The 20401-nt window shown below is 39.7% G+C and overlaps 1 protein-coding gene across 1 annotated transcript in view; it reads left to right on the top strand.

Moving 5' to 3' along the window:
* UBE2R2 (ubiquitin conjugating enzyme E2 R2) overlaps positions 1 to 19348 on the top strand; it is a 115237-nt gene extending 95889 nt beyond the window's left edge. The window contains exons 4-5 of the mRNA XM_039247056.1: positions 13412 to 13546; positions 15974 to 19348. Of these exons, the coding sequence (XP_039102987.1) occupies positions 13412 to 13546; positions 15974 to 16193 (355 nt within the window). The 3' untranslated portion in view covers positions 16194 to 19348. The remainder of the gene's footprint in view (positions 1 to 13411; positions 13547 to 15973) is intronic.
* Positions 19349 to 20401: the final 1053 nt, after the last annotated feature.

Here is a 20401-nt window from a genome sequence, read left to right as displayed (position 1 = left end):
TTATGTATCTATGGATAATTATTACTTTGCTAGAATGAGGTAAAAATACAGTTTCAATTTTATATATGATATATGAATAATCTATAATATGCATACCCAAGAATACATATACTTGTAATTATACAAGCTTATATATGTGTGTATGTGCATATATACACCTGTGACAGCTAACATATATATAACATAAACATATATATTAGATGCAGTGATTAAGAGACCATATTTACATATGATAAAGGAATAAAATTTTATATGGCAGTGAAACTAAATCCTTTTAATTGCTTTTGAGTTATTTCGGATGATCTGTTGTCAGTCTTTTAAAAAAAGCAAAACAGTTTTTTTGTGATATAATTTCCATTACCCTACACTTCTCTCAATTTAAGTGTAATGTAAGTTCAAAGTTGTAGTAAGTATCACCACAATCAATTTTAGAACATTAAAAAGATTATTTTTAATGTTTTATTTATTTTTGAGAGAAAGAGCATGAACAGGGTAGGGGCATAGAGAGACAGACAGAATCCAAAGCAGGTTCTAGGCTCTGAACTGTCAGGACAGAGCTTGATGTGGGGCTCCAACTTATGACCTGTGAGATCATGACCTGAGCCAAAGTCGAATGCCTAATTTACTCAGCCACCCAGGCACAGCAATTTTAGAACATTATTATCACCTCTAAAGAAATTCATTTGTCTTAACATTTACACTCCATTATCACTCAACCACTACCTCCACCTTTCTACCTGCAACCCTAGGAAACCACCAGTCTACTTTCTGTCAATATAGATTTACCTATTCTGGATTTAAAAAAAAATTTTTTTTTGAATTTATTTCTGAGAGAGAGAGAGAGAGAGAGACAGTGTGAGCAGGGAAAGCTCAGAGAGAGAGGGAGACACAGAATCTGAAACAGGCTCCAGGCCCTGAGCTGGCAGGCAGCACAGAGCCCGATGCGGGGCTCAAACCTACGAACCGTGTGAGATCACGACTTGAGCCAAAGCCGGATGTTTAACTGATTAAGCCACCCAGGCATCCCATATTCTGGATATTTTGTATGAATAGTAATTCAATATGTATTGATTGGCGTCTTTAACTTAGCATGTTTTCAAGGTTCATCCTTGTTGTATTGTGGGCCAGTACTTCATTTTTATGGCTGAATGATAATACCATTGAATGTTTATACCACACTTTGTGTATCCATTGATCAATTGATGGGCCTTTGGGTTGTTTCCATTTCTTGACTATTATGAATAATGCTGCTATAGACATTGTGCATAAGTTTTTACATATACATATTTTTATTTCCTTGGGTATATATACCTGGGAATGGAATTGCTGGGTTAAAAGATAACTCCATGTTTAACTTTTTGAGGAATTGCCAGACTGTTTTCTAACATAGCTGCACTAAATAGTACCTTCCTACCAACAGTATGTGAAAATTTGTTTCTCCACATCTTCATTAGTACTTGGTATTATCTTTGGTATTTTTGTAGCCATCCTAGTGGGTGGACATGGTATCTCATTGTGGTTCTGTTATTGATGTTTTGTCTTTAAATGACTTAAAATTTTAGAACAGTTTAGATTTTTTAAAATTGTGAAGACAGTACAGATAGTTCTCATATACCCTGCACCTGCCAGTTTTCTTTATTATTACATCTGATATTAATGTGGTTCATTCATTACAGTTAAAGAACCACTATTAATACATTATTGTTAACTAAAGTCCATACTCTTTCGTATTTCCTTGGTTTTAATATGATGTCATTCTTTGCTCTAGAATTTCATGCATGATACCACATTATGTTTAATAGGCATGTGTCCTTAGGCAACTGTGACAGTCTCAAACTTCACTTGTTTTTGATGACCTTTACAGTTTTGAGGAGTATTGGTCAGGTATTTTATAAAAATGTCCCCCTGTTGGGATTTTTCTGATCTTTTCCTGGTTAGTAGAGTATGGTTATGAAGACCACAGAGGTAAAATATATTTCATCACCTTGTATTAAAGGTACATAATATTAACATGACTTATTACTATTGATGTTAATAGCTGAGACTCTGTTTTTAGGTTTCTCCACTGTAAAGTTACTTGTTCTCCCCTTTCCATTCTGTATTCTTTTGAAGGAAGGAAGTCTTAGGTGCAGCCCACATGTAAGGAATGAGAAATTATACTTCCATAGGGATGAGAAAGCTGTATAAATTATTTCAAATTCTTCTGCACAGGAGGTTGATCTTTGCCCTCCTTTCATTTGTTTATTCACTTTGTTAGTCTTTTTTTTCAATGTTTTATTTCTAGGAGAGAGAGAGGGAGAGAGAGAGAGAGCGTGAGCAGGGGAGGGTCAGAGAGAGAGGGAGTCACAGACTCCGAAACAGGCTCCAGGCTCTGAGCTGGCAGTCAGCACAGAGCCTGACGTGGGGCTCGAACCCACGAAGCGCGAGATCATGACCTAAGCGGAAGTCAGACCCTCAACCGACTAAGCCACCCAGGTGTCCCCCGTTAGTCATTTTTAATTATCTCCAAATCTAGTTGCTCAATAAGGAACTCTACTTTGGTTAAAAGCAAAAAAAAAAAAAAAAAAAAGGAAGAAAAATACCTTCTTGACTTACACAAGGATTTCTGTTTTTAAATATTTTTAAATGTTTATTTTTGAAAGAGAGAGAGAGAGAGAACAGACAGAGCAGGGACAGGGAGAGGGATACAGAGGATCTAAAATGGGCCCTACGCTGATGGCAGCAAGCCCAGTTGTGGGGCTTAAACTTGCGAACTGCAAGATCGTGATCTGAGCCAAAATCACTCAACTGACCGAGCCACACAGGTAACCTTACACAAGAATTTATTACAAGTTTTTACTACGTTACTTACTTTCCATGTACTGTTGATTATGCTGATTCCTCATTCCTTTAGATACCTTGTTAAATACAATGTGTGTTGAGAAAATAGATATATTTTGGATTGCACCATGTCTTCCCATATATTTTTATACCAGAAAAAAAGTGACTCTCTTTTTTAATTAAATGTGTTGATATACCTCACTTTGAAACCATCATGCTTCTGAATTCTAATTCTCATATTGATCAGGCAGAGAGCCCTGCCATAAGTTTGTCTATGAAATAAAGAATCACCACATACTCCCTGTACTTTATCCCTCAAGCATGATGCATTTCTCCTCCTCCTCCTCCTCCTCCTCCTCCTCCTCCTCCTCCTCCTCCTCCCCCCTCATTTTAATGTTTATTTTGGGCGGTGGGGGGAGAGAGAACGTGAGCAAGGAGGGGCAGAAAGAGAGGGAGACACAGAATCTCAAGCAGGCTCCAGGCTCTGAGCTGATAGCACAGAGCATGACGCTGGCTCAAACTCCCGAACCTGACCGATCATGACCTGAGCCAAAATCAGCCACTTAACCAACTGAGCCACCTGAGTGCACCTTTCTTCCTCTTCCTCCCTCCCTCCCTGTGTTTATTTTGAGAGAGAGAGAGTGAGCGAGCATGGGAGCAGGAGGGTAGAGAGAGAGAGGGAAGAGAGTGCTAGCATCCCAAGCAGACTTGGCACAGATCTTTATCTCACAAGCCATGAGATCATGACCTCAGCCAAAATCAAGGGTCTGGACACCTAACCGGCTGAGCACCCAGGTCCCCAGGGATGATGCATTTCTTAATAACCAGAGATGGAATTAGTAAGTTCATTTTAATGAAAGTATAATTCCAGTAGCCCCAGTCTATACATATATGAATTTATTGTGCTCCATCACATACCAGAATTCTCTCTTTTTAACATCACTTTACACTTCTAACAAAATAATTTTTGCAAAAGGAAAAATGGTTGGCTTTATTTGTAAATTTTTCTTTGTTTTATACCTCTTACATTTCATTACTACTGGGCATTGCACCCTAGGAATATTTGGGATATGTGGAAAGTGTGCACTTCTTTTGTAAAGGGCAGTTGCGAAAAGGCTGGAAAGGAGAATTGATGTGATACATGATATACCCCGGGTGCCTGAGTATGTTAAAGACTATTGCCTTACATATGATCTTTTATGATCATTAGCAGAATTCGTATACTTCTACTTCTTCATCCCTACTATCTTTTACCACCACAAAACTATTCTAGCTAATTATTTGTTCCTTTAACCTATACCTATCTCTTATTTTCAGTCTTTTTTTTTTTTAATTTTTTTTTTAATGTTTTATTTATTTCTAGGAGAGACAGAGAGAGACAGCGTGAGCAGGGGAGGGTCAGAGAGAGAGGAAGTCACAGACTGAAACAGGCTCCAGGCTCTGAGCTGGCAGTCAGCACAGAGCCCAACGCGGGGCTCGAACCCACGAACCGTGAGATCATGACCTAAGCGAAAGTCGGACGCTTAACCAACTAAGCCACCCAGGCGCCCCTCTTATTTTCAGTCTTAACTCGTATATTGACACTTAGATCTAAGTAAAAGAAATCCGTATACTTATTCTACTTTCCACCCTCTCCCCCCTTTTCTTTATAACTTGTAAAAATATTTGTTGTCAGAAGGTTATAAGATTTATAGTCTGTACTATTTTGTAACATGATACTGGTTTTTAAAATTTCTTTTTTCTGCCATTAAATGAATTCACTGTTCGCTGTCCATTATTTTACTTCCTTTGATCTATTAATTGGCTGAATTAGTCCATCAGTAATTTCTCCAGGAAAATGCTCCTTAGAGCCCTCTATATTCCCTGAATTCTTACATGTTCAAAATGTTACATGCTCTGTGTGTTGGTGTACATATGTTGTTTTTGCAGTTATACTTGAAGTGACAGTTTGGGCATAAGATTTCAGGATCATACTTTGTTTCCTTGGAGGTATTATGATATTGTGGACATTATTCTGGTATATTTATTGTCGCTTGGGAATCGTTTGGCTACCATATTTCTTAGCTAGATAATTGTTTAAGAGGCTGTTAGCTTTCAAAAGAAACACATCATTTGTAATTAAACTGACCGTGTATTTAAAAGGGTTAAGTAAATATCTTGGCAGATTTGTTGAAAAATTGAACAAAAAATGCAGGGTTCTCCTTTCAGTATGACTTTGGTGCTTGTTTTTCAGGCTAGTAGTAACCCTAGTTAAAAGAAAATGTTAGCTGTATGGTACTAAGTGATTCTTATTTTTGGAGGTTGAATGATGAATCACATGCTTATATATTGTCCCCCTTTGAGAAAACAAGTGTCCCCATTCTTCATAATGCAAAGCCCCAGACGATTTTTTTCATTGCATTTTTGTGCTGCCTTGATGGATGGATATTGCTATTACCCACCGGAATTCAAGATATTTTTACCTTTACTTCTCCTGCATAAATACACAATATATTATTCACCATGTCTCAATTTAAACCTTGTGAACCTTTTTTCTTTCAAGGTAGACTTGTTTTTCATTTGATTCCATCTTTTGGGGGACAGGAAACTCCTTTCATACTAATATTCCTAATTCCTATCAAAAACTATTGTTGGCACTTTGTATCATCATCATTTTTTCCTCTCTCTAGGCCCTCAGGTCACTTGAGCCCCAATTTAGAAGCATTTCTTAGACTTTGTCTCAGAGATTGCTTTCTCTTCTTAAATGCTTTTTTGTTTAGAGGCTTTATAACCAGGTCTGGTTATCTTGATTGCCCTTTTGATCTTCATACGCAGGTGATTTTTTTTTTTGTTTTTTTTTGTTTTTTTTTTGTTTTTTTTTTTACAAATAATTTATTGTCAAATTAGTTTCCATTTTTTAAATTTTTATATTTTTTTTACAAATAGTTTATATTTTTTAATTTTTTTTACAAATAGTTTATTNATTTATTGTCAAATTAGTTTCCATTTTTTAAATTTTTATATTTTTTTTACAAATAGTTTATATTTTTTAATTTTTTTTACAAATAGTTTATTTTAATTTTTTACAAATAGTTTATCTTCATATGCAGTTATTAAAGGTATTTGCATTGAAATCTCTTTTTAAGATTTTTTTAAAGCAATCTCTACACCCAGAGTGGGGCTTAAACCCCCAATCCCAAGATCAAGAGTCACATGCTCTACCAACTGAGTCAGTCAGGAGCCCACAGATTGTAATCTTTACTTCTCAGACATTTTTTTGTTTCCTAGCCTCATGTAATCATAGATGTTCCTTCAGTGTAATGATCTTGGATGGGGAATTTGGTGTTTGTGAATTTCTAGGGAGAGAGACATAGAGTGTTATATATGCATTATTGGAACCTCATCCGCCTGGAACACCTGATGGTGCCCAGAACTCCATAATGTTAGGAAAGATCTACCTAATGAGTGGGTGTGGAATACTTTTTTCCTTTCCCTTTGTTTCTCTCTTACTTATTGTGAGGCAAGGGGGTACTTCAGCCAGCAAACTGTACATATTTCTCACAGGTCAGTGTATGGCACTGAAATATCAAGAGGCAAAATATGAAGTGCGGGGGATTTTCTTTGATATTCCTTTGCTGCCAAACTCTCTAGAGTTAGCAGTGGTGCAACTAAGGGCTCTGGGCTCCATATCCAGTTTATGGGCGGCTATAGCAAGACAGCAGTGGAGGTGGCAAAAGGTTCAGCTCAAGCTATTGTAGGGTCTTTACTGCTATATGGCAGTGTCATCTGAAAGCAGTCCCATGTTTACATATGTTTGGACTTCTTCATGACCACCTGTACTAGTCTTTCAGTAGGTCAATGAACATATTTAGAAAACTTAAACATGGAAAGTTTTTGCAACCTGAAGAAGAGTAAAGTATCCCAGTTAAATTGAAAAGTGTAATTCCATTTATATCACAAGACCTAGTGATTAGTGAAAGTAGAGGGGAAAGGAGGAAAAAGATTACTACAATTGTAGGGATCCAGAGCATCAGCCAGCCTCTGTCCATTAAAGGCTCAGTAGTTTGCCTTCCCCATAGAGGAAGCCAGCATACTTTCTGAAGAAGAGAACATCCTGTTACACACAGGTGCATAGGATTAAGTTTAGGAAAGTGAGAGTTCCTTACAGAATTGGGAAGGTTTAAGGAGTAGGTATTAGCAAAGAGTAGAGTTGGGAGGGTAGGGATCCCTGATGTTGCCACATGTCAGCGATTAGGAGTCCATACCATGCCTCTTCTTCCTGGTGTAAGAAACAAAATATTCTCCAGAACCAAGTGAGTGCTTTTGGTTGGGGCTGGCTGTCAAACAGTAGAGTTCACAACTGCTTTTCTGAGGCACCGTGCCCAGAACTGTCTGCCATATCTGCTGCACGTTTGTAGATAAGGAGTCATCTTTGTGTGGAGGTTTGCTTTCTTTTGGAGGATGATTGCATAGTGTTTTCGTTGCTACTACATCATGGAGAAACATGTCAGAAATAGTATAGCATGTTTTCCTGTCTAATCTTCTTTATGATCTACTAAAAGGGAAGGGAGCTAAGGACTGTCCCAAGCATTAGGTGACAGAGTAGGCAAGGTGAGGGGAAATGGCTATAGCACTGTTGTTCCTAGGGCTCCTGAAAGTCCCATTCTGAGCCAGGATGATTTATTTATTGCTCCCTTGATATTTGTACATTGGGTTCCACTGCACTCAGCTTGGTAGTTTCAGACTGTGCATATGATATATATTGTGTATGTAAAATTTTTCCTTTTAAAAATATTCTGATTTTGTGTTTGTGTATTTTAATCTGAGACCTTCATTCCTACCATGTGTTTTCTTTTTTTTTTTTTTTAATTTTTTAATGTTTTATTTCTAGGAGAGAGAGAGAGCGTGAGCAGGGGAGGGTCAGAGGGGGGGAGTGACAGACTCTGAAACAGGCTCCAGGCTCTGAGCTGGCAGTCAGCACAGAGCCCGACGCGGGGCTCGAACCCACGAACCGCGAGATCATGACCTAAGCGAAAGTCAGACACTCAACTGACTAAGCCACCCAGGCGCCCCTACCATGTGTTTTCTGCAGCGACATATCAGTCAGCAGCAGCTCCAGGATTGCACAGGAGGAAGTATTTATTACATTAGTTAGTTCCTTTAGAGGTATAAACAAACTGTTTGTAATATGTGACCCTTTAAGCTATCACATTTCCCACTCAGACTTATTTGCCATGATGTCCTTTTCAAATCCCACTTAAATCTTGAAAATATGTAATAGGGACTGGGTTTTTTATTTTTATTATTTATTTCTTTTTTATTTCTGAGAGAGAGAGAGGCAGCGTGAGCAGGGGAGGGTCAGAGAGAGAGGGAGACACAGAATCTGAAGCAGGCTCCAGGCTCTGAGCTAGCTGTCAGCACAGAGCCAAATGCAGGGCTCGAACCCACGAACAGTAAGATCATGACCTAGGCCGAAGTCGGGCGCTTAACTGAGTCACCCAGGCGCCCCATGTATATGTGTTTTAAGAGTCAAGGCAGGTTTAGGCTTTTAAGAATGAATGCCTTCTACCTCATGCTACCTCACGTACTTGAAGCAAAATGCCAATCTTTAATCCTGCAAAATTCCAAACTTTTCCTGCTTAGTTTGCAGGGAGATCCATGAGCCAGGTCTTAATTTGTTGTACTAGGGCCAGTTTTCTGCCTTTCCTCCTAAAGCTTTACTTGTGGTGACATAGTAGCTAACAAAGAAAGGTCAAAAAAGTAAGGGGGCTGGTGGATGCCTGGCTGGTCCAGTTGGTAGAGCATGCTACTCTTGCTCTCAGGGTTGTGAGTTCAAGTCTCGCATTGGGTGTAGAGATTACTTTATAAAAGGGGGCTCAGACCCAACTCCTGACCATTATATGTTGAAAAGGGACAATTGTAATATTGGTCATTGGGCCGTATTTGTCCATTTCTCACTTCTTATCTCCCTTAAGCAACACTTTAGTTTTATTATTTTTATAACATGTCTGAGCTCTATAGAACATAACAACTTATTAATTTGCTGTTTGCTACTTTGTGCGTGTGTGCGTGTAAAATTGGTCTTCATTTTCTTTTGGTGTCTTTATTGTTTACAAGCTTTTTATTCATGCTTATTTTTATTCAAACCATATTTTTATTTTATTATATAGCCAAATCTCACTGACAAAGATTGTAAAACAACCTAAAAGATCAGAAGTACGAACCTGAAAACTACAGAAAGTGGATTGCTTTTGCCTATTCTTTGTTGTCTTCTTAGAATTTTTAAGTTTTGGTCTAGATCCCCTATGTTGAAAACTCCAATCATAGTCCCTGTCCTGGCTTTTAAAGCAGGGATGCAGGGAGCACATTTATTTCTTTGAGTATCTATAAATCTGGGGAAGGTGGTGGTCATGAGAATTTGACCAATAATTGAAAACACTTAAAAGCCCTCTGTTCCTCATTTTTATCCCAAATTATTACTTGATTAGGTCTGTTTTTATTGTAACACATTAAAAACTTACACTGCTGAATTTGGACAACCAGACCTATCTGTTCCTCTCAACCTACCTACAGTAGAGAAAGAGCATAGAGTTATTCTTTCTAGGAAGTGAGTTTAGGGATGGGTCTTCAGAGCCTGTTTTGCTAATCCAAGAAATTTATGTGAGGGTCTAAATGGACAGGTGCAACTGTCTAAAGGACAGGTGCACCTCCATGTTACTCCTAAAAACCAAAGCTTCAGGGTCATCTGGGTGGCTCAGTTAAGTCGTCACTGGATTCTGTGTCTCCCTCTCTCTCTCTCTGCTCCTCTCCAGCTTATACACACTCTTTCTCTCTTTCTCAAAAATAAACATTCTCCCCCCCCCCAAAAAAAAGGCTTCATGTGGAACTGTGAACTTACATAGACAGGATGAGAATATTGAAAGAATGTATGTAGTTGTTTTCTAGATCCCTTCCCATTTGTTCATGATCTGAAGTAAACAGTCCCTTTAGTGGGCTTTAGTGACTTCTTCATTGTGTTCTATTAATTTGATAGTTTGGTTATTTGGTCTGTTCTTTCCACCTTCTGCTTTTTTCCTTCTGAAAATAAATATATGAATAAAGATTTTCTAACACTTCAACAACAAAAGATGGCAACAACAACAAAAACATTGGAATAGCTGCAGAATTCAGTTCTGTTTTGTACATTCTACTAGTATTGTCTTAGCAGTTCAGTTTTTCCATTCTATAAAAACAGGATTAAGGGGTGCCTGGCTGGCTTAGTCAGAAGAGCATGTGACTCGGGGTGCCTGGGTGGCTCAGTTGGTTAAGCACCCGACTTTGGCCCAGGTCATGATCTCCCAGTTCGTGCGTTCGAGCCCCGTGTCGGGCTCTGTGCCGACAGCTAGCTCAGAGCCTGGAGCCTGCTTCAGATTCTGTATCTCCCTCTCTCTCTGACCCTCCCCTGCTCATACTGTCTCTATCTCTCTCTCAGAAATAAATTTTTTTAAAAATTTAAAAATTAAAAAAAATAAAAGGATGAGACTCTTAATCTTGGAGTCATGAGTTCGAGCCCCACGATGAGTGTAAAGGTAATTTAAAAAAACTTTAAGAGTACCTGGGTGGCTCAGTCAGTTAAGCCTCTGACTCTTGATTTTGGCTCAGGTATGATGTCCTGAGGTTTTTTGGTTTTTTTTTTTAATATTTTTTAAATGTTTTTTTAATGTTTATTTATTTTTGAGAGAGAGAGAGAGAGGACGCACGAGCAGGGGAGGGGCAGAGAATCCCAAGAAAGCCTCCACACTGTCATTACAGAGCCTGAGGAAGGACTTGAATGCATGAACCGTGAGATCATGACCTGAGCTGAAGTTGGACACTTAAACAACTGAGCCACCCTGGCACCCCCACGGTTTGTGGGATCAAGCCACTCTTCAGGCTCTGCACTGGCAGTACAGAAACTATTTGGCATTCTCTGTCCCATCCCAACTTGTGCTTTCTCTGTCTCTTTAAGAATAAATAAATAAACATTAAAACAGATTTTTAAAACTTAAAAAACTAGGGTTAATAATACTTAACAGAGTTGTCGATCATATGCCGTAGGTATAAGGCCTGTGTTAAATTATTTTGGTACAGATGTTAGAGAGTTTAAACCATACATATATGGTTTAATATATGTATGATTATCTATTCTTGATACATAGAAAAACATGAAGTTACTGTATTCGCAGATCACAAAGTAAACTGGAGATGCTCCTTTGGCCAGAAGTTGTTGCTGCAGAGGCTAAAGTTATCCCAGGTCCCACCTACCCCATGGGAAACAATATATAATTTACCTATAACTAGGGTATGGCGTATGAATTACATCAAGAATCTTTGTTAGAGATAAAAAGTCTCAATTCTGCTTTGCTCTGTATTGGCCTTGTTATTAGGCAGACTTTTACCACTTGGTAATAAAGAGGACCACCATCTCTAGACTTTCCTTATTCTCACAGTTGTCAATCCAATCAGGAATAAAAATTAATTGCCTTTCTGCTATTGGAACATCATTGTTCTACCAAGGCTCTGATTGGCCCATCTTGGGTTATATGCATACCTCCAAATCCAGCATCATGATGAGGTAGATAGAATCCTTTGGCCAGCACTTGGTAGTATATCTGCTGCTGTGGTTAGGTAGGTTGTTTCTTTGAAGGTTTTGCATGATAGTAAGGGAAGATTAAACCATTAACCCCACCAGAACCAATAGAGTGGATTCCCCATTAAAAAACAAAAGATCCTGCTGTCCAGAATAAGTGAAGAAATGAAAATGAAAGAAGTGAATATTTGCTGAGCCAAACTATTTTCATAGTCCACTGTAGTACCTGACACTTCTTCTGAAAGCATGATAGATTTCCGTTTAGAAATATATGGTATTCTGTTTTGACAGAAATGAATAATTCACCGTTTTAAAAATATTTCCCAACACAATATTTTAATAATAAACACAAGATATAAGGAAATCAACTTGGTTAAACTACTCATGGGACAAATTTCCTAATTCAGTTAATGCAACTTATCTAGACCTTGTCCATTCTGGTAGCCACTACCTAACTACACGTACCTATTTAAATTAATTGTTAAAAATTTAGTTCTTCAGTTGCACAAGCTACCTTTCACAGTGCTCATTGGCTGCATGTGCCTGGTGATTATCATATTGGATAATACAGATTATGTATTTCCATCATCACAGGAAGTTGTAGACAGTGCAGAGCTAGACCATTTAGAGTCGTGTTTCCTCCTCTCCCCCCCCATACCACACTTTGTCCTGTCCTCATCTTCCTAACAGGTTTTGGATATGTTCTTCTGAGGCAACCCTTATGGAATGTTCTACCCACTTTTGTTTGTCTTTTGCTTCTAGGATGTTATGTCCATTTCCCATCATTGGCAGTGAGGAGTTTCTGTGAATATTTTATATTGTAATTACTGAAGAAATCCAGAAGGATCTTTGTGTGGAGGGACAAGGAGTTATTCTTAATTTAATAGAAAAGAGTGTGGTGTGTATGATGAATGGATTTTAGCTAGAAGGGAAAGTTGTCTGTGAAAGTGTCTTTCACTTAAATAATCACATAACAGAAACTCTTTACCCTTTTTAGAAAGGTTTCTAATATTAAACCAAACATCTAAATTGCCTGGCTCAATCCCTTTATTTTTTTGCTTGGGGCAGGAGCAAAAGGCTGTTTTCCAGCAACACAATCTATAACCTTGCGCCAGTGAGAAAAGGTAGAGAAATTTAATTTTTCCTCCCCATTTTTTTCTTTACATACATGCACATAGCTTTTAGGGGAAAACACCTTGGGAATAATTTAAAGTCTTTTTGGAGCCTGGTCTGGTTAGTTTTCTACAGAAACCTTATTCCCTGTGGTTAAGGTGTCTGGTTTTTATTGGTGGATGAAAATTGCCTGTCTTTATCTCCCACAAGACTTACAAACCGTGGGAGATACGGGATGGCATCTATCTTGCTCACTATTGTATATCCAACGTCATGGTTCGTGCCCTCTCACACATATGAAGTGCTCAGTAAAGAGAGACTAGTTCTTCCATGTCTGGGCTGTTGTTTTCCTCCATTTTCCTGCTTAAATGTCTTCCTTCCCTTAGAAGTACAGAAAGGAAATATGTTTGTATGTAATATCATTTTTTAGATCCTCTTAAGCAGCCATGGTAAGAAGATTTGGGGGACAGGGTCATTTTTAACCTTCTCCCATGAAAGGATAGCCCTAAATAAGCTAAATATTTTTTGTTTTTCTTTTCCTGTTGCACTTAATTTGTAGTTTTTGAAATATGTTATTTGAAAAGCTTTCAGGCTTCCATTTTCTGCAGATTGGAACATGTAGCCAGTTGAAGACCATGCATGCCTTCTACAGAGTTTATTCCATACCCTGCAACATGACCCTTACGATAGGCTCGCAGATTTCTTGTGTCCTAGTTAGCAGCTTGTTGCTAGCCTAGCCAGCTGAGTACTGAAAACAAAATCTTATATTCTGTTTCTACTCCCCTAAGGTCTCAAATATTATAGTCTTAAATTTAAAAGCACAATATTTTTGGATCTTGAAAATATGAATATTTGTAACTGATCCCCCCCCCCCTTCCCTCCTATTTCTAGGACTATCCTGTTAAGTGTAATCTCATTGCTCAATGAGCCCAACACCTTCTCCCCAGCCAATGTGGATGCTTCAGTTATGTTCAGGAAATGGAGGGACAGTAAAGGAAAAGACAAAGAATATGCTGAAATCATTAGGTAAGGTGCCTTGTTTTACCTTCTTTTTGATTACCTCAAGTCTTCATACTGAACCAAGGGTTTTAATTAAACTTGCATATCTACTCTGTTTCTCTCAATTTAAATTTATTGTTTGGGAAGAGATTTCTGCCTGAGCCTAATGAGTTTGGCTTTTGAGAGAGCACACACTGGAAGATAAAGCTGCAGCAGATCTGATTTCCTGGGAACCAGAACCTCCAGGTGCTCAGTCATTGAAGTTTGCAGACTCTGCCTCCGAATCATTCTAGGGACACTGTTTAGGATTTTCAGCATGCCCACTAAGTGTAGCAGATACCCAAAGTATTTCCAGACATTCTAGATGTTTTTGTTTTCAGAATTTTTAATGAAGCCTTATAGTTTTTGGCCCTTTTGACCATACCAGCAAGTATCTTCTGCATATCATCATTGTCAGTAATACTAGTATATGTTGAACAGAGTCATAGTAGGAGATTTGGAATCTACTTGTAGCTCAGCCACCGGTCATATGACCTTTTTATCAGTTAACTTTTTGGGTCTTTAGTTTTTCCATCGGTATAAAAAAGGGGGCAAAAAGTAGAAGTTATTGGGGCTGAATCAGTCAGCTCTCGATCATATCCTGAGTAGGATGGATGTAAGGTTTTCATAACAGTATCCAAGAATTGATATTTGAGTTGCAATATTCATTTCCCCTTAGTACTGTTACATTTTATACCCTTAAAATAGAGCCCCAAGAACAGTTCCACTGTGCATAGTTTATTAAGCACTAGTATTTATACAAATAGAGTCCCTCTTTATAACTCTTGTCAGCACAATACCATGTGATATATTTTTAAAAACTGTACAGAAAACATAACTGAATAATCTATATACAGATCAGTACTTCCTGATTTCTGCCCACTAGAACCACCTTTAGACCCACTTTCATATCCATAGTCATTTAATAAGATTATAAGGATAGAATCTAGGCATGTGTATTTCATTTTTAGCAGCCACCTAGGTGACTGGTGTATACCAAAGATTGAAGATAAATTCATATAAATAGTAAAAATCTGGAGATTTAGAAGAGATGGAGTAGATTAAGGATTGAAAGATGGGAGTACTTCACAAAACAATTAGAGCTGAGCCTGATGTTCAAGGAAAGGGTAGGATTTAGTAAGTAAAGAATTTTTATCCCCAAGGTAATTGTATTCTTTATAATACATATATTTAGAAATTTATTTATATATATAAATACACTTTTTTTGGGGGGGGGGGAGAGCAAGTAGGGGAGGGGCAGAGAGAGAATCCCAAGCAGTCTCCTTGATATCAGTGCAGAGCCTGAGGCGGGGCTCGAACTCATGAACCTTTGAAACCATAACCTCAGCTGATCAAGAGTTGGATGCTTAACCAAATGAGCCACCCAGGCTTTCTTAATTTAAGGGTTTATCTCAGTCTCTTAATTCTTTCCACATTAATTACACACCAGCTTCTTGTCAGGTACTCTTGGTTATTAAGGCAGTCTTTCTCCTTGAGGAGCTCACACTTTACTGCTAAGAATTTGTAAGCAAATGACCATGTAATAAGTGCACATAGGAGTGCTGAGAGCGTGGAACCTTTTTGGCAATCTCTTTCCCTCTGCCCTTCCCCGGCTTGCATGTGTGTGTGCACATGTGCTTTCTCAAACACTTTTTTAAAAAAGTGACCAAAAAATACAAAGTCTCTACTCCAGTGAAGTTGACGTTTGGGTGGGGGAGGAGGAGGAACTAACAGAAAAATTAACAAATAGGGGAAGATCATAGAAAAAATTATTAGTGATTAAGTGGCATAATGCAAAGGAGTTACTATAAATTTTAGAGTGACTGCTTTAAATTGGGTTGTCAGAACGCCTGTACTTCTAAGTACAGATCTGAGTGACATAAGTAGCCAAATTAGCAATTCAGGAGAAGAGCAACTGATCTACACAGAACAAGTGGTGTTCAAGTTACTGAAAGAAAGAGAGTGAGAAAGGAAGGAAGGGAGAGAAAAGAAAACCAGGATGGCATATGTATTTTGGGTGACGTGAATGAAGTGGGAGGCAGGTTTCTCATGCATCACTGGAGCCTATTCTAATTTGGAATCTACTGTAAGAGCAAATGGCAGGATTATTGAATAAAGAAGAGTGGTTGGGGTTGTACAGAGTTTGGTGTGAGAGGACGCAGAGGAAAAAAATGTCTGAGGTGATTCCTGGCTGATCAACCTCTGAGATCCACTGCTTTTAAATACCCTCCAGAAGGTTATTATTTGAGTGTTCTTCACTCTGATGGGCTGAGAACCTTTGGTGTAGTATCTGTCAGATGCTTTTAGGCAGACACTGAAATTGAGAAACCTGAGTCATAAAGAATCTTGATTATTAAGAAAGGCCAATTGTAAATCTGTCTTCAAGACAGAGACTAACAAACTGTCTCCCTTCAGGAAACAGGTTTCAGCCACTAAAGCTGAAGCAGAAAAGGATGGAGTGAAGGTCCCCACGACCCTGGCGGAATACTGCATCAAAACTAAAGTGCCTTCCAATGACAACAGCTCAGATTTGCTTTATGACGACTTGTACGACGACGACATCGATGATGAAGATGAGGAGGAGGAGGATGCCGACTGCTATGATGATGATGATTCTGGGAATGAGGAGTCGTGACGTGCTCCTTCAGTGCCCCTGTACTGCCCTGCCGTCTCAGGCCAAAGGGAGGGGAGCAAGAGGGGACCTAGCAGTGGCCCCTCAACAAAAACCTATCACGGGGGTGGGAAAAACAAACACGGCTCCTGCTGACTCCCCTTATGGATCTCAGTTTGCTCCTTTTTATGGACCTCTTAACGGAGAGAAAGTAATCCTCCACAGAATGTCTGAATTCTTGCATTCTTTACCCTTCCATCACTGTATTGATTCTTTTTTTTCTTCTTCAAACCCAAACTTTCGCCTCACTTCGTCTCTACAGAGTGTTCACAGCAAAAACACGTTTGGTCTGTTTTTAGATTCTTTCATCAAGACGTTTGTTTAAAGCTGGGAACCAGTTGGAAGTTCACAAGTGCTGCATATGCTGAGTAGCAAAAGAAAATGGAAAAAAAAATATAAAAACCCCACAAAACAAACTTAAAAAAAAAAAAAAAAAAAGCAAATTTGCCAAGGTTTAGCTGCTCATTTACATTAGTGTGTGTGCATTCGATCAGCCCCATGGTGGTGAGTTTTGTTTCCTTTCCCGACTTAAAGCTGGGATACAGTGGGCATCAGGGACTTTGTGCTAAGCCTGATGAAGTGTTTTAAAGGGCACAGAGACCCGTCAGCCTCCAGGAAATCATTCTAACACGGGGCCTCAGCTACTCTGAGGAGAGAGATCAGATTTTGTTTTTTGAAATTGATTGGGATCTAAAGCCTGAAATAAATATTCATACTTTACATAGAACTGAGCACTTGATTGCTATTTATTTTAAAGACAGAGTTGTTACCCTCCCCACCCAAAGGGAGTGGGGAGAGTGGAGTGGAGTGGAGTGTGTGTGTGGAGTCTTAGTGATCGGGAACAAGGAGTTTAAAATCACTATGCCAATTTTGGTTGATGCTGCTGGGGAAAAAAAGTCAAAACTACTGGTGACCACTGTTGGGTAAGAAAACATCTTATGTGAACATGGCCTTTCCCTCAGAGATTTTTTAAAAATCCTCATGGTGAGAGTTTAAGTAGCCAGTTTTAATTACTCAGTATTAATCCTAGGTGCATGTGTTAAGATTTTGGTTTTCATAGAGCTGCTTATGCCGATAGTGATAGCTGTGGATAGGAGACACGAGTGACCAGTTTCCGCTTTCCTCGTTGGATGTGACCTGGACTTTTCTCTCCTTTCAATGTACTCTGGCTGTGGAGGGCAAGCAGAAGTTGTGCATGGAGCTTGCCCTGGGCTACCTTGACTCTTCTAGCAGGGCCGAGGGAATTGGCTGCAGGCAGTGTCTGGGCAACGCTAGCTCTTCCAACTGTGCAGCGGCTGCAGCTTTGACTTCCCCGGTCTCAATCACGTGTTACTCCAATCAATATTGAGATCCATCAGCCTTCACCAACCAGGGACTTCAGAACTTGGCGCGGTGATTTTTGTTTCTTTAGGGAGTGGGCCAGTTCACAGGAGGGCAGTGTTCTTTCAGTGGGGAAAATCATTATAATGTAAAATTAGACTTTGGAAGGAAAATACAGCAGAGACTGGCTATGATCCTCCTCCAGATCCCTGTGCACAGGTGTCATTTTCTTCAGATCATAGCTCAGAAAGAACCAAAGGGTTGTTGAGGGACAGGGGTAGGATGGATCCTAGAACAGAGTAGGTGATGCTTACTTCCTTAGCTCCTCCTTCCTTTCTGATCTCAGGGTTTTCATTAGCTCTTCAAACTCCAAACATTTGCTAACTAATGCCCAGCAGACCTCTCTGGCCTCTAAAGTTTGATTTGGTATTAAGTGGGGATGTTAACATGCAAAGGTTCATATGGGACAGTGATGAGCCTGGTCCCAGAATCTCTGTCCAGTTCCTAAGGGGCTAGGACTACTTGCATCCCTGAATCTAGCGATTCCAGTCAGATTCAGAGAACAGAGCAGCTCTTTGTGACAAAACAAACACTGGCCACATATTCTCATAGAAAGATGTTGGAACTAGCTTTTTACACCCCACGCTTATAATCTGCATATCTTCTGGAGCTCAAAGTCTCTCATAATGCTCCAATTACCCCGTCACCCCCACACACGTTTACAGCCAGTAGCTTGGTCTGCTCTCTTGGAGCCCTATATACATTTTCTTTTATCCCTTAAGCAAAAGCATTTCTCTGCCAGGGCAGGCCAGGCACCTTGGCATTGTGCAAGGTGCGGTGTTGCTCAGCCCTGTCCCATTAGGCCCTGCTGGCCTCTGTTGCACGTTGACTCAGGGAGCCAGAGAGCCAGGTGGAGGTCATACCTCTTCAGCCCTTTGGGGTGTTACTGTGGAGGGCTGGGTTTGCCTCCGATAAGAGTACAATCAATTCCAGAAAAACTGGCATGTGTTGATTGGCTAGCAGGTAGACATTCTGATAACTCAGACTGACCTGTAAAAAACCAGATGCTGGTTCCAGAGCTCTGTCCTGAGAACACCTCCTGTGGCAAAAGAAAACTTAAGCATGTAACTTTTTTCTTTTTGAGAGTAGAGGTCTCAGGCTCAGGCCACAACCTTGTAAGTACAGTTGTGATTATTTGGTGTTGAGATGAATTCAGAATCCTGCATTTTTAGATTCCTTTTGATTCTAGTGGAGGCCTCTCTGGATGCTCTTCAGGTTTGTGTGTTTGGAGGCTGGGTGGAGAAAGTAATATCATGATTCCGTTGTTGCTTCTCAGAGTCTTCCCCCTCTTTCTATTTCATATCATTCCAGAGTTCTTTTCTAGTAGCCAAACTTTTCTGTAGCCCCTTCTTTCCTCTTCCTTGGTGATTACTTGCTTCTTTATTTGCTGGTTTCCTTATGTTTGGGTCATATGCAGTTAAGAGATTGAAGGGGAAAGTGTGTAGTTCTCCACTGAACATTAACTCCCCACCCCCCACCCCTCATTCTGATAAAAATGGTTTACATTTACAAAAAGATTCAGATGCAATTTTCAACTATTCTGAAACCAGCAGGACACACCTGACTTTAATAGTTTTCTTAGCTGAAATTGTAGATGTTTTTCTTCAGTTTAACTTATGAGAAAAGATTATCTGATGCATTTTTGTGTTGAACTTCCCCTTTAGTGGTTTATTTTGTCTTTTTCTGCCCATCTGTCTACTAATAAAATGTGAAATAAAATATACCTGTATTGCTACTTCCCCATGGGATGACCCTCTTCTTTGTGTTAAAGAAAACTAAAAAATGGTCTCAGTATTTCCACTGTTCCCTTGCAGATTACACCCATCACTCAGGTGAAAAATCAAAAACCAAAAACAAATCTCACTGATTTGCCTTATAGGATATTCTGCTCAACTCCCCTCCTCACACAATAAATATCCCCGGTACCTAGCTGGCTTTTAGGAAAGATTATTAAAGATACAAACACTGGTTACCCTTAATTCTTAGAGCACAACCTGCTGATACATGGAGCTTGGTGAAGGGATGAGAGTGCTCCACTGCCCTCCTTAGGTAAGCATTTTGTTTCACTGTCATTTGTCTTCTGAACTTCCTGCTGCTAAGAAGCAAGACATCAGGCAAGAGATCATATCGTTTAAGTCCCTGTTTTGTTTTACTTATGGACACTTACCTTTTTTTTTTTTCCTGGTCAGGACCTTAAGCTGTGCACAACGCAGCTGTTTGCAACAGCAGCATGTGCCCCATCTGCTGAAATGACCACTGACTTTAGAGGCCAAAAGCAGAAATGGTAAAGACAGACCCTGGTTCTGGCACAGTGACATGACCAGTATTTGAGGCACCACTTCCGTTTGCTTCTTTAGCCTAGTCTGAGGGTTATGTAGGAATGAAATGGGAGGCTGCCGTGCCTTTGGCAACACCTCTCGGAGCACAGTTGTGCGACAGACCAAGTGGGGCGACCTGCCTCCTGTGAGACACAACTAGTGGGTGGCCCCGGTTCCTCCCTGATTGGCAGCCTGGGAGGAGGAAGGAGCTGCACTAGAATCTTGGCCCGAGGTGAATGGCTGCTTGGGACTTTGTGAAGCAGATATTTAGCCCAGGACCCACTTACCTACTTCAAAATTTTTTTTTTTTTTTAATGTTTTTTATTTATTTCTAGGAGAGAGAGAGAGACAGCGTGAGCAGGGGAGGGTCAGAGAGAGAGGGAGTCACAGACTGAAACAGGCTCCAGGCTCTGAGCTGGCAGTCAGCACAGAGCCCGACGCGGGGCTCGAACCCACGAACCGCGAGATCATGAC

The sequence above is a fragment of the Hyaena hyaena genome, unplaced genomic scaffold (assembly GCF_003009895.1).
Source record: "Hyaena hyaena isolate Hyena2069 unplaced genomic scaffold, ASM300989v1 scaffold_289, whole genome shotgun sequence".
NCBI lineage: Eukaryota > Metazoa > Chordata > Mammalia > Carnivora > Hyaenidae > Hyaena > Hyaena hyaena.
Note: the sequence above shows the minus strand (reverse complement) of the source record. Positions and strands in the feature narration are given on the sequence as shown.